This window comes from Bos mutus, chromosome 6 (assembly GCF_027580195.1).
Source record: "Bos mutus isolate GX-2022 chromosome 6, NWIPB_WYAK_1.1, whole genome shotgun sequence".
Classification (NCBI taxonomy): Eukaryota; Metazoa; Chordata; class Mammalia; order Artiodactyla; family Bovidae; genus Bos; species Bos mutus.
The window spans coordinates 70172363-70191175 of NC_091622.1; the positions used below are offsets into that span (position 1 = coordinate 70172363).

The window sequence follows — 18813 nt, forward strand, 5'->3', positions numbered from 1 at the left end:
GTGTTGGAGCATCCATTGATTTAAGACTTCTCTTCTCGCTGGTCCATCTTAGTATGTTGGTCACTCAGGCAGCTGCTCTGATCGGTTCTCCCAGCCTCAAAATAATGCCAGCTGCTTGTAAATTCTTTATTTCACAGTCCTCATACTACATGACTGGCCCAAGACCCGCCTCCAGCTGGGTGGGTCTACCAGGGATGAGCAATTAGATGGTCCTGGGGACAGTCATTAAACCTACTGACATCAGGACATCCCAAAGTGTCATAAATGCACAGTGTTCTTTTCAAGGAAAACTTATTGGGAAGCCTTACACTGTTTGAAAAGATTAGCATACAGATTATTCACTCCTTGATTTACTATTGATCTGTGAATTGACTTCCTCCTTAAATATTTAATTTTAATGCCTTCTTAGACTGTTCACAATCTGAGAAGGAAAGTACCAGCTAACAATGGACCTTGTTATGAATTCGATATGAGGTAGAATATTTTGGTAGCTGGTGGATACCTAGAATTTTGTATTTCAGAGAATATCTAACTCAATACCAGTGGGCATTTAGCTATTGAGTAGTTATCGTTAAGGCTTTTGAAAAGGATTCTCTTTGGAGTTAAGGAAAGTTTGATTGTTTAAAACCTGTTATTAAGAAATAATCAAGATATTAATTTTACAGTACATGGGAAAGTTGCCTGTTTGGTTAAAAGGATGTAATTAGTTGTTGGTCACATCCTTATGAAACCATCACGTGAAGTAAAGATAAAGGCAGCTTCACTATGCTAGGGTTTCTACCTAGCTTTGTTTAGGATTACTATCATCTCAAAGTAGACATTCTCTCTTTTTCACTCTATATTAATTAATTTACTTGGGGGACGCATAGTTTAATTCCTGATGTCTTCAGGTACACAAGTAATACAGATTGGTTAGTGCCATACTTTATATTTTGCTTAAAAGACCACAGAGTGAGCTGGGCATGGCTTAGGAAAAATGGTAAGTTAAGAAGTTAAGTTACAGTGCAACCAGTTGTTTGAGGGCCACTTTTCATTTTATTCTAGCCATCAAAGCTGTGCCAGTTGTGTCTGTGTCCAAAACCAGCTATCTTCTCAGGGAAGGAGAGGAATTTGCAGTGACATGCTTGATTAAAGACGTGTCTAGTTCCGTGGACTCTATGTGGATAAAGGAAAACAGCCAGGTGAGTGGATTGTCTGCTCCGTTTTCCTCAATGTATCATGCTGTGTGGGAGGTTTGAAGGCTTTTCTTTAAAGTGTTATTTTTTAAGAAATGTATTTTATTGACGTCTAGTTGATTTACCATGTTGTGTTAATTTCTGCTATACGGCAAAGTGATTCAGTAGTACATATATATGCATTCTTTTTCAAATTCTGAGAGAGTCTATTAATCATCCTGAGGATGGCTCAGCTGGTGTGTCTGTCAGAGGTGGAACTGTCTGGAGTGCGTTGAGATGCGTATTTCCCCATTGCATAGCACCGTATGCAGACGTGTACATTCATTATGAGTAACAAACAAATGTCATTTTGTAAATTTATTTTGAGAAAATCGAAAACTTCAGACTTGTTATTACTCTATACTGTTTCTCTGAATGACTTTAGCGGGGAAAATATTTTTAAAAATTAACAGTTCAGTGAATAGCTACCTTAATTTTTATAAAGCTATTATGGAAACTATTCAGGCCAGATTATTTAAAATACTGTGAAAAGTTGCCATTTTCCCCTTCCATATTAAGAAACGTGATCTTAGATATTAACCAGGAAGCCCTTCCCTTCCCCATGAAAAGGCCTGTTCATTTGAGAAATGGATTTCTTTGTATATGGGTCTGATTTCCTCCTTTGAGACTGCTTACCTGAGATCAGATTGCTAATGGTTTTCTATTTGTTTCAGTTGCTATTAATAAAATGGTTATCTTCAATATGAAGCATTTGGACATGTTTAGGTTATCATTCATTTGACAAATGCATATTGAATGTCTACTGTATGTCAGATACTGTGTTAGGCATATCTTAATATTTGACTAGTTATATTTGAAGGGTTTTTTTTCCCTTTGAATTCACTCACATTAATAGCAAGGACTTTGAAATGTCCAGTTTCCCTAGAGTTTTGCTTTTAAGATTCCCATTGACTGAGTTTTCAATAATTTCTGTTTGTATAATCTTGGCCATCTTGTTAATTTGCTATCATAGTAGTTTTTCTTCAGTACACACATATATATTACATTGGAAGGAAGAAAATACTGTCTTTTCCTCCTCCTCTTCCTCTTCTTCCTCCTCATGCTCTGAATTGGCAATTTTATGCCTGTTTAGAGAATCCTATGCTAAATAAGTAACCATGGCGATTACCATAATGCAAAGCATTATGATGGTGTTCCTGCAGACCTGTGATGGATGATACCTTGCTAAGTGAAGTCTGCCATGGACTAGGAGAATGGAACCAATGTCTCCGAGAAAGAAGTCCTAATTTTCATATCATATAACCTAATAAAAACAATAGCTTACATACGGATTTTTGACTAACCCTACAGAACACAATCCCATATTAATTGCCTTTCTATGATCCTTGATTTCAGATGAGAGAACAGTTTAGACTGTGTATAGCTGAGCCTCTGTATAACTTGAAAATGAGCCTTTCTGAGATGAGAAATAAATTGCCCCAGGCAGTTTTGTTCTGAGCCATTTTTTCCCAGGAGCCCTGCTTGCCATTCCCAATTAATCCACTGGCGCTGGTAGATAAGGCTGCAGTGTTGGGAGCTCTTTGGGGAAATCCCAGTGCGTACCTCCAAGGGTTAAGGAAAACCAAATCACGTGCAAACACTGTGTAACGTGTGACTTGCAGATGGGGCTCATGGCTGAATGCCAGAGTTCATCCATGAATCTTTTACTGATTTTCCTTTGGCTTAATTTGGAATACTTAGTGCTATTATAGCACTATCAAATTATTTTAAAAATCTGTAGAATTTGATTTGAATCATTTAGAATAAGTTTAACTCACAATGAAATTTAGGGTGAATTGAGTGTTGGAGAGTTTTTTCAATTGTTTGTTTTAAAATGTAAGAGGATCTTGGAGTTTATTCAACACTGTAAATCTTGGTTAGCTTTTCTAAGGCTTATAAACTCTCATATTTTTACTGCTTTTAATCATGATCTCTGATAGTATCCTAAATTATGGCCTCCGGGTTTGGATGTTGATATTGTATCAATTATCGACAAACTATTCCTTCCAACACCAGTGTATTCATTGTCCTGTTTAGCTCCCTAACAATGGACTCCTGGGCTCTTGCAGGAACTAGAGGGAAGATTCGGTAAATGTGGAATATAGTATGTGATCTGTCCATTGTCTCTCTGCCTTTACAGAGGAGAAGTCTGTAACATGATGGACTAGGAGAGGCCAGAGAAAAATGTCATTTCCCCTTCGTCTCTTAACAATTGCTGTTAGGCAGCAAAAATGTTAGATTTCTGCCAATTATTAGAAGAATCTCTTAGAAGGGAGTATCTTCAAGTCGACACAGTGCTCCAGACTAGACAGGCCTTTAAAGACTTTTATTCATTTTTGGAAATAAAATCTGAGACCATAGTGGCATCCTTGACTTGGCCAAGATCTCACAGTTAGTTAACCAAACAGGTTTCTCTTCTTTTTATTTCAAAACATTTAGCTTTGGCAGTCAGCTTTTATGTGTGCTTATTTTAGTGTAAAAAATTTTTCTAAAAATATAATAACATGAGAAAAAAGAGAAATAGCTATAATTCTGCCACTGTACATTAGCAGCACTGTGCAATAAAAATAGAATGTGAGCCTCCTATGTAATTTAAAATTTTCTAGTAGGCACATGACACTAAAACAAAGTAAAATCAGTTTTAATGTATTTAGTCCAATGTATCCAAAATATTTCATCATGTAATTAAAATTATTAATGGGTTATTTTATACTACTTTCTTTCATATTAAGTCTTTAAAGTCTGGGACGTATTTTATATTTACAACACCCTTCAGTTTGCATTTCAAGCGCTTGCAGTCTCGTGTGGTTAGTCCTTATAAATGCTATATTGCCCACATTTTTTTCCATGTTTCTTTTCTCTCTGTCCCCATGCATATGTATGAACACATGGTTACTGTCTTAAGGTATACTCATTTTACATTTTTTACATAAAATAAGCATTTTTAATTTTCGTGTATTCATAGTCTTTTTGATACCTGGTACACATTAGGTCATCTCCAGTTTTTCACTTCAGCAAATATCTTGAAGCTTTTGTTTCCTGTTGAGTTGCTTCTTTGAGATAAATTTGCTGGAGTTGATCAGGGCTCAGAACATGCTTCCTAGTTGCTTTCCAGAAGGATTGTTCTGCTTTAGAGTACTGTCAAAATGGTCTAATGCTAATAGGTCCACCATAGCCTGTACAGGGAGTCACCCTTGATCTTGTTCCATGTCAATATCCGCTGTTGTTTTGGGTTTTTTTAGTTGTTTCCCCTCTCCCTCCTACCCCTCCCCATTGTAATAGGAATGTGTTCATGTAAAAAAAAAAAAAAAAAATTGGAAGATGCAGAAAACTCTATGCTATTCCATTTCATTTTTTCAGAGATGGTTGTAGTTTATATTATGGCTTTTTCCCCATGAGGTTTCCATACAAGAACTCTCTCCATGTCTTATGTGCAGACAGATATTAACAGTAGGATGGTGATATCACAAGGGTAAATGCACAACCTTTTTTCTTCAGCTCATGTGTAAATAATTTGGGGTTTGGTCTTACATGTCTTGTGTACTTCTGAATGCTCTTTAATAGTTGCCAACATTCTGCTGGATAAGAACAATAGGATGAATTTTCAAGTTAATCTTAGACATTGTAAATTTATTTTTATTAATGAAAATAATATAAATGTTAATAAAATAGAACATGATTGTTAGTAGTGATGTGTTTTCTTTCAATCACTGGGCTATAGAATAGAAAATACATAAATATGTATATAAAACAGGAAATATTGATAGGATGCAGGTATGCTGACTTGTAAAATATCAGTATCCTGTAGTATTTCTTATATACTAGCTTTTAAAATTTGGCACTGTTTAAAAAAAAATGTTTAGCACTGCAGAGAATTTGAAATTATGTATGCTGTGATTATTAAGAAATGAATTTTCATGTTTTTTCCCAATCATTAATAATGACTATCTTTCAATATAATCCTGTAATATGAAGTGTTCCAATGACAGACTTGTCATGATGTTTTATTATTCTTACTTAAGTAGTGTATAATGAATGCTAATATGGAGAAGTTAATTGCTGCTATTTTTAATTTATCTAGGAAAGATCCTGAATATAAATTGTATGGTAATCTTTGATTTCTTTCTTCCCCTCCCCTTCTGAGAGCAGCAGACTAAAGCACAGACGAAGAAGAATAGCTGGCATCAGGGTGACTTCAGTTATCTCCGTCAGGAAAGGTTGACTATCAGCTCAGCAAGAGTGAATGATTCCGGTGTGTTCATGTGTTACGCCAATAACACTTTTGGATCAGCAAATGTCACGACAACCTTAGAAGTAGTAGGTAAATATCTCTGGGAATGGGTAAATTACTTGGCATAGTGAATGAAGAAATTACCTGATAGTTTCCTTTTTACATTAATGAAATGTTAACAGATTCTTTAGGGATTTTAGTATCACTGAATGAATGAATACGTGGAAAAAAAATGATCTTCCAACCAGAGCACAAAAGCAAATTCTACCCATTTAATAGAGGCAAGTGGAAAAGCTGTAACTGTGAAGGTGTTTGAACATGTCATTCTCTGCTTAACCCCCCTACCCCAACAAATGTAGATTGAGCTTTCCCCAGAATTTTACTCCTTGCTGAATGACCTGAGTTTGGAAATGGATGGAGACTTTTCTTTGGAGAAAGACGTATGCTTAGACCTTAATGTATTTCTCTGGATCTTTTGGTGAGGTCCTTTGGCCTTTTGGTTTATTGTTTTACAGTTCTTGGGCTGTAGTCACTTGGCAGCAGAAAGGGCTGAACTGACTTTTCCTTCTCAGTATGCCCCTCACCTTACCCTGTCCTCTGACCCTACAGGCTATAACATAAACCTTCAGGAAGGCAGCTCACTGGGCATGGCTTCTTGTTTCTACAGAGCATAAACAAACATGTTAACCTGTACCCTAACCTATATCATAACTGGTATACACAACTGGTTTAGTTTTCCCTGATCTAGCAATCTTACTAAATACTTATTTCCCAAGCATCTACTTAATGAGAGTAAACTGTGGTAAAGTACATGATGTTTTTGAGTTACTGGAAAGTATAGTAATTTTAAAATTATTTCTTTTACACTCTTTGGGCTCTCAGTATTGTTTGCATTTAATCTACTTTCTTGGGTTTTTTTTTTTTTTTTTTGGATGCCACCGTATTCTCATTGCTTGATTTTGATTAAGTACTTGTAGGGTGGTGAAATTCTTCCTCATAATTTTATCAATAATAAAATTATATATTTGTTTTCATTTCTCTCTTTCCCCCCATATTTCTTCAATAATTTATGTAGCAGTGTTAGAGGTTTGCAATTTATCCCACAATTATCTCATATGAGTTAGTTGTTTCTGCTCATGTTGTAATGGAAAGTGTCTCACCAAAATGAACGTGAAAAAGACGCTTTATTTGCAATTACAGAGCTAGCCCAGAGAAAGGGTACTATTCTGTCCCTAAACATGATTGTGAACCATTTATTAATTTGAATAAAAGGCTATGCTTTTAAAATATTAAACTCCATAAGTGCTAATTTGCTAAGTTGATTAGGGAGCATGCTGATATATCAGCTTCAGCTCCAGAAAGCAATTAGTAAGGATGTTTTGAGCATATTGTTGTATGTAATCAGATTTTTAAAATCCATTCATCAATTTCCAAGAATATAACTGTATAACTGGAAAGACTTGGGTCCATGTAATCTGAATCTGTACTGTTTCGGGAGAGGGTTGGGATGGGACGAGAGCAGGAAGAGAAAGAGAAAAGTGATCTTTAGGGGCTGGGAGTAGAATTTGGACACAGAGTGGAGTGGTGCGCAGCACAAGACTTTAGGATGACCCCTACCTAGTTTTGAGTTGGGGCTCTACCACTTAAATTTCAAATGTACCCCACTTTAACTCTGCCTCTGTTTTCTCTTACGAGACACACAACCTCTAACTCCCAAGGCTGTAGAAGGGAGAAAGCAACAGATTTTATAGATGTGCCTGATATAGTGTTTGTACTTGATTAACTGTTAATGTCTCATCAGTTTCTTAAACCATCCTTTATAACAAGCCAGATACGATTTTTTGATTGTAATAATTCTTACACTTCATGAATTTGAAACTCTGTTCTATTATAGGACATAAAACTATATTGACCAGACTAGACTATAGAAAACTCCGGAGGAACTAGTGTTTTATTCATGATGATTGTGACAGAAATCAGTGCAAATAATATTGCCTGTAATATTTCTATATTTTGCATTGTGTTTTATCTTTGAATTTATGACCTTGAGTACCTGAAAATTTAATGTAGCTTTCAGATAAAACTTATTTACTCAAAACTAACTTAAGTTAGCTTAAAGAATGACAGAGGGGCATCATTTATGATTCAGGTATTAGAACAAGCTGTTGGTTTCCAACTTGATTTCATTTGGATGTTTTTTAAAATTTCACCTGAAAAATGTTTTTCCATTGATACAAAGGACAGTTGGGTTCCATTTTTTTTTTATTCTGAATCTGTAGGAAACTATATAGTAAATATTCTAATGGCAACCTCATGTGGGGTACCAATTGCATGTTAGATACTCTCTGGAGGATATCTACTCAGTAAGTGGTGGTGGTTTAGTCTGTAAGTTGTGTCCAACTTCTGCAACCTCATGGACTGTAGCCCACCAAGTTCCTTTATCCATGGGGTTTTCCAGGCAAGAATACTGGAATGGGTTACCATTTCCTTCTCTAGGAAATCTTCCCCACCCAGGGATTAAACCTGTGTCTCCTGCATTGCAGGTGGATTCTTTACCGACAGAGACACTAGGGAAGCCTGGGGTGTAAATATATTTAAATAGTACCAGAGATAGTGGATGACAGTCTTAAATGTTATAATTCCATCTTCAATTTTGAAAAAGAAATAAAACAATAAGATTAAAACTCCTTCATAATTCCACTAACTTGCTATAACCATTTTTAGGGTTTGGTATATGGTTTATGGACTTCCCTTGTGGCTCAGACAGTAAAGTGTCTGTTTACAATGCGGGAGACCCGGGTTCGATCTCTGGGTTGGGAAGATCCCCTGGAGAAGAAATGGCAATCCACTCTAGTACTATTGCCTGGAAAATCATCTCCTTGCAGTCCAAGGGACTCTGAAGAGTCTTCTCCAACTGCAACAGGATTTTAATTATACATGTAATCTTAGGTTTTCTTTCTCACTTAAAGTATGTGGAGACTCTAGGGTATGCTACAGTAAGAAGCCAGCCTTGGCCTCTCACTGTGTACATTACGTTTAGTCTCTGCCTTTGGGTAGCCAGCTATATGGCTTTCCAGGACTTGGTTTCTTTTCTCATCTATAAATCAGGGGTTACAAGGTTCACTTTCAGTATTGCTGTAAGATTAAATATTTGTCATAATTATTAAATAGAATATGCTAAAGAACTTAATGCAGTTCTTGGCACATAGTAAACATTTCATAAAAGGTTATAAATATAATATTGGCAATTATTTTATTATGGTCTTTTTCAAGCTCTTCATTGTATTATTATATAACCATTTCTAAGGGCTGCTTTATTTACTTAACCAGTTCTCCCTTTTCTCATTTTTAAGATTATTATGACTAGGGTAAATAGCATTTCTATTTTGCATGTAGCTATCTACCTCACTAAGAAGAGTTCTCTGGATTAAACTGAAAAATAGATAATTTTTTATCTATAAATGCTTTCTAAAGGAGTTCTGCCAAATTAAAATGTGTAATTCAGCATGCTATTTTAATTACACTTGCAAAGTTATTAAGTTTATTTCAAATTAGCTTTGCTAGTTTTCCATAGAATGGATATACATTATTTTTAACAGCTCTATTGAAGTTTTGCTGTCTTTAATATGTGAAAAGGGATCCCCTATTTAAATTACTAGTTTATTTTTCCTTATATATTTTCATGTCTTCTATTACCTTAATTAATTTTTCTATATGTAGACATTTGAAAACATTTATGTATTCAGATTTTTCTTTTATAAGTTTTATTTTTTTGATTGCTTCTAAAAAGCCTAGAAAACTGCCCCCACCCCCACCGCCAGCTTGGTCAAAGTTTAATAGAAGTCAGTTTTGTTGTTTAGTTAAAAATATGGCTTAATTGTTAAAATGCAATATTTTTATTGAATATTGGGGCTATCTTCCCCTCCTTGATTTATGACATCTTCTTATCACATATACAATTATATTGGGTCTAGGAATAGGCTACTTAGTCCAAATAATTTTTAGCATAATATGCATCAGGACTAGTAGGTCTAAAAGACTTATCCCATGGTGATAGATCTTTAACAGAGTTGCTTAAGAGATAAAAATAAAAGAATAAACATTTCCAATGTGTGTCCTTTCTCATTTATGACTGTGATTCTCCAAGAGCAAAACAAAATGTAAAATGGCTAGTTAAAATTCCTACTTGGCATGCTAAGTGTGTGCTAGGTCACTTCAGTCTTGTCCAACTCTTTGTGATCCCATGGACTGTATGTACCCTGCCAGGCTCCTCTCTCCATTGGATTCTCCAGGCAAGAATATTGGAGTGGGTTTCCATTTCTTTCTCCAGGGGATCTTCCCAACTCAGGGATCGAACCCAGGTCTCCCGCATTGCTGGCAGATTCTTTACCATCTGAGCCACCAGGGAAGCCCAAGAATACTGGGGTGGGTAGCCTATCCCTTCCCTAGGGGATCTCTCCAACCCAGGAATCGAACCAGGGTCTCCTGCATTGCAGGCGGATTCTTTACCAGCTTACTTGGCACTACCAGTTAATACTGGAAATCAGTCAGTTACCTTTATAATCCAAAAATGAAGCTGTGTTATTTGTTAAGATTTTTGCAGGTAACAGTTTCTTTCCGTTTCATTCTGCTGTGGTTAGATAAAGGATTCATTAATATCTTCCCTATGATGAACACAACAGTATTTGTAAATGATGGAGAGAATGTGGATCTGGTTGTTGAATATGAGGCATATCCCAAACCTGTACACCGACAATGGATATATATGAACAGAACCTCCACTGATAAGTGGGACGATTATCCTAAGTCTGAAAATGAAAGTAATATCAGGTAAGAAAAGGGCCTTTTACTGGCAATTATGCAGTTCTACCTTTCCTCTGCACTTGTTGTTTGGTCACTAACTCATGTCCCACTTTTTTTTTTTGACCCCATGGGCTTGAGCCCCACCAGGTTCCTCTGGCCATGGGATTTCCCCGGCAAGAATAATGGAGTGGGTTGCCATTCCCTTCTCCAGAGGGTCTTCCTGACCCAGGGATTGAAATCCCATCTCCTGCAGTCTAGGTGGATTCTTAACTGCTACCTCATCCTATTTATGTAACCATCAATGTATGAGAAGACAGCTGATACAGAAGGAAGTTTGGGGCTGCTCCCTGAGTCTTCATCATTTCATTTTGCTGTGTGTTTAGAACACACAGAAAAGTCCATGCCTCAGTTGTCTCATTTGTAAATTAGAGGAGAGTCCTGTCCTGGAGTTCTGAAGATAGTTCAGAGCAGTGACTAGCATATACTAGGGCCACAGTAAATAATTCTTTTCAGAGAAAGAGGCATGTTAGTGCCTTTAGTTACATTTTTAAAGCTAGAAGGAAACTAAGAATCGTTAAGCATCTTTGGGCCAAGCAATGAACCCAAGTTTCTTTTACATCAGACTTCTCATTCGATTCTCAGATAAGTTGTATGTGCTTGTTTCTGGCCATACGCTGTTCTCATTCCCTTATGTACATTAACTCAATAAATTTAGTCCTCACAAATGCTATGGGGAGGCATGCTTACTTCCCTCCTTTCTATAGAAGAGGAATTTGAGACTTCATTGAGTTAAGTAATCTCATCAAGAGCCAATGGCTTATAAGAGGTTGGTGCCTAGTTACAATTGGTGGTTTTTTTCCCCCTAGTTGGGAGCTCTTGGCTGTTGTAAAAATATGGGTGAGAGTGGATACTGTCCTGGACCAAAGTCTAAGGGTTGGAGGGAGGAGGATGGATTGGGTGCTGTCCAGGCTTCCTCCTTAAAGGACTCGGTGACTGAAGGGGCAGGGAAGAGGGAGGAGTCTGGCTGGGGCAGCCAGATTGGATGATAAGAGGTGATACCATTCCAGGGGGAGGGAGAGTGACCTGAGTTTGGGGTTTGTTGAATTTGAACTTGCCTGTGGGATCTTGAGTGGAGATACTCAGGTAGGATGTTTTGTAGGTCAGGTTCCCTGGATGCAGCTCCTGAGAGTGGGATTCACAGGCAAGGGCTTCATTAAGAAGAGAGAGACCTGGCAGAAAGTTGGGGAAGTAGGGTAGGGAGGGCGAAAGGAGGTAAACAGGATGCCGGTGAGCTGGTGACGGGGGTGAGCACCCCCGTCCTAGGGGTGCTTTGGACTGGGGGCCATGAACAATGGCCTGGAGAGGAAAGAGGCGTAGGACAGGGAGGTCTGGACTAGAGGTCAGGATTTGAAAGTTGTAAGCAACAGTAAGTAGTTCAGAGGAGCATGAATGCCCAGGGAATGTATGCAGTGTGACAGGAGACTGAACAAGCCACCCCAGTGCAGAGTTGATTGTGGCCCTTGGGGGTCTAGGGCCACCCAGAGTGCTCTGTCCACACTGGAGCCCATGTCAGTAACTCCCTGATGGTGGTGCTGAACACAGCCACCTGTGATAACCTTGGTGTAAAACAGAAGCCCCGGTGGCACATGCTCCTGGGGACACTTGGAAGAAGCGGCAGGGGTAGGAGGAGAACCAGGAGATGCTGGTGTTGTCAGAATGAAGGTGAGGGCCATGGTATTGACCTTGCTGCATGGCCCTGAAGTGTCTGCTTTGAGACACCTTGATGGAGATGCCTGCCAGCCTGGGGTTTTGCCAGGCAGGTGCTGTTAAAGTAGGGCAAGTGAGTTCAGGACACTGGTGAGAAGGGAGGCTGAACAGAGGACCAGGGCGGGGAAGGATGCTGGCCATAAGGACAGCGCAGGATGAGGGTGAGGTTGCCTTATGGCGAGAAAGCCTTTCCCCACTCTGTTCTCATGTACCAGGCATTTGTCTCAATGAAATATATGTGTGTATTTGCATTTGTTAACGTGGATTTTGTTAACACTGAATTACATGGGACGTAGTTTTCCAAAACAGGCATGGATTTCCAGATGGAAACTGAAAAAGCCACACGTTTCGAGGTAGATGATCCACAGGTGACTGATGGGTTGTTCTTTTTTTGTAGATACGTAAATGAACTTCATCTAACCAGATTAAAAGGGACTGAAGGAGGCACTTACACATTTCACGTGTCCAATTCTGATGTCAATTCTTCCGTGACATTTAATGTTTACGTGAACAGTGAGTAGAACAAATGGTTCCTTATCTTTTTATTTTTTATTCTTTTAAGTTGTGGCTGGTGTTTGCAACAGCTGCCGCCCCGAGTTCATTGTGTACTGGGTCAATAATGTTTCATGATAATTTTGACCTTAACAAAGACCTCGTGGTTTGGTGGTTGGAAGGATGTGTACAAAAACCGATTCCTTGTCCTACAATTCGCTGACCACATGACCTTGTAGCTGGCGCTCAGATGCTGGGTGCTGCCCTTTGAAGTCAACAGAAGAGACATAGAAGTTAAAAATAACAACAGTTTGAGGGACAATGTATTATTATTGATTGCTGAGATGGGGAGCTGGAGGTTGAATAGGAGCTGGATTATGGTATTAGGTGGGAAAGAGGTGCTATCAAGCCCCGACAAACGATTTCTTTGTTACAGCACCTTTTCTTTCAGGGTTAGGGTATTATTTTGTGTGAAATGAACGCAGTATTGATCAGCTCAGAGTGTCCCTGCTGTGTGCCATGCGGGGACTGGGGAAGAAGGGAGCAGGTGGTTTAAGGTGGGAGGATGGCCGTGGACACCTGAACATTTGAGCCCTGTGTGGTCCAGTCCCACAACATCTCTGTACAAAGGTTGAGCTGCAGGGGCTGTCCTCACTAGCTGGGGCTTTTCTCAAGTGTACGACCTGCTCCTGGCTCTACTGTGGGGTCACCTACATTTCCCAGAAAGAGGATCAGGTGCCTGCCATACCACACCAGCAGGGGACCAAAGGCTGGAGGCCTCCAAAGACGTGGGATCCCAAGGGACTGTCCACAAAATGACCAGCAGAATTAGCTATCCAGGGTGTATGGGGGGTGGAGTGAGATGACAATCTGGAACGTTCCCTGGAAAACAGCTCAGTAATGGCTGAGCCCTTCATAAGTGTTGGGCTGCAGGAAGGGAGCCAGTTCCCCATCTTCCAGGAGCTTCCAACTTGCTGTGTGGAGTGATTCTCCATCGTTACCTCCCTGATGGTGCTGCTCACTAGCATGGTGGGGTGGGAAGCATGATCCCCTTACAAATGGAAACAGCTAGCGAGTGATACTCAAGACAGGTTTTTGGTTGGTAATCCGGAGTCTTTTGTCTGTTCCAGCATTTCCAAAATTGTATTTCCTGAACAAGGTGTTAACAGGTATTTAGATAAAGAGCATCATATCCGTATACAGATTTTTCTGAGCTACAGACTTTCTCAGCATCCTTAATACACTAATGTATATTTTGCCTGCTCAGAAGGAGGCGTGAGATTGAGCATATATCTCCATTTGTATGACCACAAAACTGCTTTTCCAAGGGAAACATGTTAATTAACATCTCAGTTCTTCAGAAGAGTTTTGATTACATGGTATTCTCATTGGCCTGCAATTCAGGTATGTCTAGATTAATTCAGATGTTAATCAGAGATTAGTGTATTACACATGGGCAAAATTGCCTGCTTCTGAGAAATCTTCATGTTCAAGTAATTGAAGAGATGATTGCAGGTGAATCAATATCCTTGCAAACATCATATGCATTACTGTCTATACAAAACCTTATTTTAGGCATTCCAGTGCAGTGCTTCTCAAACTATGGTCAAGGACCTTGTGTATTTGTAGTTTCCAATTTGTTCTGAATCAATACTTCTTAACAAAATACAGAAAGAACTGGTCACTAGAATAGCGAGATGGAAAAGAACAAAGATATATAAAATCCCAGAATGGATCTTTTTTTTTTTTTTATTACTAGACTCAACAGATATAATTAAGTGAAAGTGCTCCTTCTCAGTGCTTAGTCTTGGCTTCTGTGCTTACATGCTATGCACCAGAACTAGTAGACTGTGGCCATGGTCTACTCCACAGGCCTCACTTTGAGAAGCTTCGTTGTTGGGAATTTTCTAACATTGTGTCATTTGTATCCATCTCTTTCCCTGGCTTCAAGGTCAAGGGCTCATGAAGATCTCTCTCCCCCTTTTTCCTGCTTCCATTTGCCAGTGTGTGGCCTACCAGTCAGTCATGAGTCATTGACCTTAGAAAGACATCTCTGAAGTCACCCTTACTTTTCTCTGGGTGACAAAATTGCTACGTTTTTACTTACCAGCCTAATTTGCCATCCGACAGGATCCATATTAATCACCTCTACTGGTGAACTCATGCCTATTTGAGACTAGAGAGGAAATGGCCTAAACCTTCCCAAATGATTGTTTCTTAGATTCCCTATAATCCTGGGGCCTGGGTCACAAATATTTCTCAGCATGTGCTGAGGTCCTGCTTCAAGCACTGGGCACAAGGATGACGTTGTGCAGTGTCTTCTCTCGTTGGCTGAGCTCTTCAGGGGTCTATTCATTGAAGTCGCTTTATTACAGACACTAAGCTGACTAAAGGCATTTACTTCACTTACCTAACACATTGGAGTTCTTGATCTCTAGATGCTTTGACAGAGGTAGCATTTTTGTGTGAATACTTTATCTGTTTCTTAGGAACTGTGTCCCAGTTGCTCTTCACAGATATAATTAGCTAATTTCTTTGCTGACTTTTTATTTTTTGGATTGAAAAAAAAAAAAACTAGTTGATGCTATCATGGGGCAAGATTTTTTATGTTAAATTTAAAATCAAAAGCTAAAAATAATTTTAAAATTTAAACTTGGACCAGTTGTGTCCATTTTGACATATTATTTTAGCAAGGCAAATGCATATGTAGATCTGCTGCATGGTTTATTCTGTAAATAAGCTGAGCCCCAGGGGTGAAAGGAACTGTGCTCTGCAGAAACTAGAATGAATAAAAATCAGAATAATAAATGCATGCTGTTAGTGTAGAAATTCAGGCTACTTTTAGTGACAGGGATACATACTTGCTTAATAGATTCAGCCATGAGAAATGCTCAAGGAAATCCTTGATTTTGAGTAGTTAAATATTTGGTAGTTGAAGACTTCATTTGCTTTGAAAATTTGAGAATGTTGTACATGTGTGTGTTTGTGTTTTAATCACTTATGTGGGAGGCTTTAAGAGAAAGCTATATACATTTAAACTTTAAAATGTTTAGTACTGTTTTTAGCTTCTCTAACAAGGCATGATTTGCATGGGTCTGTTGACTCAGTGATCTTAAAGGTGGTTTGTAATGGACAAAAAACAAAACAAACAAAAAAATCAGTGATTCCTTGCCTTGAACTTGCATTGCTATAATTATTCTTGAATTGCTTATTGAAGATGTATATAGAAGTCAGATTCTTCATTCTAAAAGGAAGTTTCATATCTTTGAAAACGGCCATTTGTTTCCATTTCAGATCAAAATTGGTGAAAACTAGGGTTTTAGGAACTATAGAACTAACCAAAGGTGTTTTCTTAATACGTGTTACCCGTTCCAAGATTCCTGCAGGTGTGAGAAAAAGTGGTAACACCAAGATTCTGTAGGTTAGGTAGCCTGTGATGGTTGATTAGAAATCTGTGGTCTCTTTGGTGACTCATAGACTTGGAGAATGAATTTAATGGTTGCTGGAGAGAAGGGATAGTTAGGGAGTTTGGGATGGACATGTATACTCTGCTATACTTAAAATATATAACCAACAAGGACCTACTGTATAGCACATGCTGCTGCTGCAGCTGCTAAGTCGCTTCAGTCGTGTCCGACTCTCTGCGACCCCATAGGCAGCAGCCCACCAGGCTCCCCTGTCCCTGGGATTCTCCAGGCAAGAACACTGGAGTGAGTTGCCATTTCCTTCTCCAATGCATGAAAGTGGAAAGTGAAAGTGAAGTCACTCAGTCGTGTCTGACCCTCAGCGACCCCATGGACTGCAGGCTTCCAGGCTCCTCCGTCCATGGGATTTTCCAGGCAAGAGTACTGGAGTGGGGTGCCATTGCCTTCTCCGATAGCACATGCAACTCTGCTCAATATTATGTAGCAGCCTGGATGGGAGGAGAGTTTGGAGGAGAATGGATACATATATTGGAGAAGGGAATGGCAGTCCACTCCAATATTCTTGCCTGGAGAATCCCATGGACAGAGGAACCTGGTGGGCTACAGTTCATAGGGTCGCACAGAGTCAGACACGACTGAAGCGACTTAGCACGACATGGATACATATATGGCTGAGTCCCTTCACTGTTCACCTGAAACTATCACAATATTGTTAATCGAGTATACCCCAATAGAAAATAAAAAGGTTAAATTTTTTTTTTAAATGCAAAAAAATAAAATTAGAGAAATCTTACAAATTAGCCAAAAAAAAAAAAAAAAAAGGCAGGGCGGGGGGAGAAAAACTTATCTCCTTGGTAATAATAAATGTCATACAATAAAGGCTTTCATCAGATCTAGGACAAATAAAAGGCCAAACATGTATTTTAACCCTAATTAATCCTGATTCTCGACTTTTCTGTCTCTCTTACACACACACACACACCACATTTTCTTTATTCATTCATCCACTGAAGGAGATTTGCATTGTTTTCATACTCTGTTGTAAAAATCACTACAGTGAATGTGAGAGTACAGATATCCTTGTAGATAAGAAAAAGTTCTGTGTTGTTTTCCATAATGGATATAGCAATTTATGTTCCCACCTTCCTGTTATATTAAGGAACCAGGAGTTTTATTTTCTCCTCATTTTTGCCTATACTTGTTTTGTGTTTTTTTGATGATAACCAGGTTGACAGATTTGAGGTGATAGCTCATTGTAGTTTTGATTTGCCAGTAACCTAGATTGACACTAGTAGCATTACATCAATAAAATGTTATCTGGTAGCATTTCCAGATCCACATTATGAATTTAAAATTTGTAGCAAATGGTATTTGGAGTTTTCTCTTCAATCTCAAAGATCTGTCCTTTAATGACAGACCTGTTTCAGCTTCCCTGGTGGCTCAGACAGTAAAGAATCTGCTTGCAATGTAAGAGACCCGTGTTTGATCCCAGGGTCAGGAAGATCCCCTGGAGAAGGGAATGGCAACCCACTCCAGTATTCTTGCCTGGAGAATCCCACGGACAGAGGAGCCTGGCGGGTTACAGTCTGTGGGGTTGCAAAAAGTCGGACACAGCCGAGTGACTAACACTTTCACCAGTTGAGTGAAAGAATGGTGGTACTCAGGTGGTGGTGCGTAATGGCCAGCAGGACAAGAAAAGTCTGGAGAATGAAAGGGCTTGCTTTTCATCTTTAGGCTTACATGGAACACAAATGATGTTAAGCTCCATTGGATCTCCACATGACTGCTGAACTCTACACGAAATTCTCAGAATCACCAGTTTCCCTTCATTTATGGCAAAGTGTTAACAGAGGGGTTGAAACAATTTAAGGAAATGCTAACTAATGTATTATTTCTAAACCACTGCATCACATAATTAACATCCTGTCTGGTATAAGCGATTATTTATAGATCATACAGTATACCCAAATCAGTCAAAGTAATAAATCATTCAGAATGAGGCCTTTTGATGGGAATGTTCCCCTTGACCACATCTGCAGAATCTGGGCTGCTTTTTATATATTTGTGGTCGCTAAGTTATGTCTGACTCTTTTGCAACCCCATGGACTGTAGCCCAACAGGCTCCTCTGTCCATGGGATTTCTCAGGCAAGAATGCTGGAGTGGGTTGCCATTCCATTCTCCAGGGGATCTTCCCAACCCAGGGACTGAACCCACGTCTCTTGTGTTTCCTGCATTAGCAGGCAGATTATTTTACCACTGAGCCACCTGGGAAGCCACCTTCTCCAAAGGATCTTCCCAACCCAGGGATCGAACCCACGTGTCTTGCAGATTCTTAACCACTGAGCCACCAGGGAAGCCCATTTGTGGTCATAGTTAAATCCAGTTATGGATGGCTAGACCATCCTTCCAAGGAGAAGCTCCCCAGTGTGGAATACCCTGCAACACCTTGGGCAGCCCACCATTTGCCACAGGTGAGTGTAGGGCTGTCAGGACAGCCTTGTAGCTAGATGGCTTTGGATAGCCTGCTTGCCAGCCATCTGAGTCACCCACCTGGCTGCAAGTCTCAGTGATTATATTTAGGGTAAAAGTAATACTATCGGGTTTGGGGCATCTTTCCAGATCTTCATGAGTCAAGAGAGCCGAGTCATTAGGACTTTGCGTTTTTGGAAGATGGACATGTTTTCTAACGTCTTGACCACTTTTAAAAGTGATAGGACCTTCCAAACATTTGAGTGTCCAAATCTTACTTGTGTTAGAGGCTAAAATTTTGAGACTTAATGCTAACACACTTACCAAGTTTTGCTTGAGAGGCTTTGCTTTTTAGTATTTTTCTTTTCTTTTTTCTGGTTAGGTGGATTCTATTCGACCTACTTCTGTATT

The 18813-nt window shown here is 39.1% G+C and overlaps 1 protein-coding gene across 2 annotated transcripts in view; it reads left to right on the plus strand.

Moving 5' to 3' along the window:
* Window positions 1-18813, plus strand: part of KIT (KIT proto-oncogene, receptor tyrosine kinase) — an 87158-nt gene that overhangs the window by 41991 nt on the left and 26354 nt on the right. For both annotated transcript variants that reach the window (XM_014481500.2, XM_014481501.2), the window contains exons 4-7: window positions 1045-1181; window positions 5364-5535; window positions 10086-10275; window positions 12413-12528. In XM_014481500.2, coding sequence (XP_014336986.2) covers window positions 1045-1181; window positions 5364-5535; window positions 10086-10275; window positions 12413-12528 — 615 coding nt within the window. The remainder of the gene's footprint in view (window positions 1-1044; window positions 1182-5363; window positions 5536-10085; window positions 10276-12412; window positions 12529-18813) is intronic.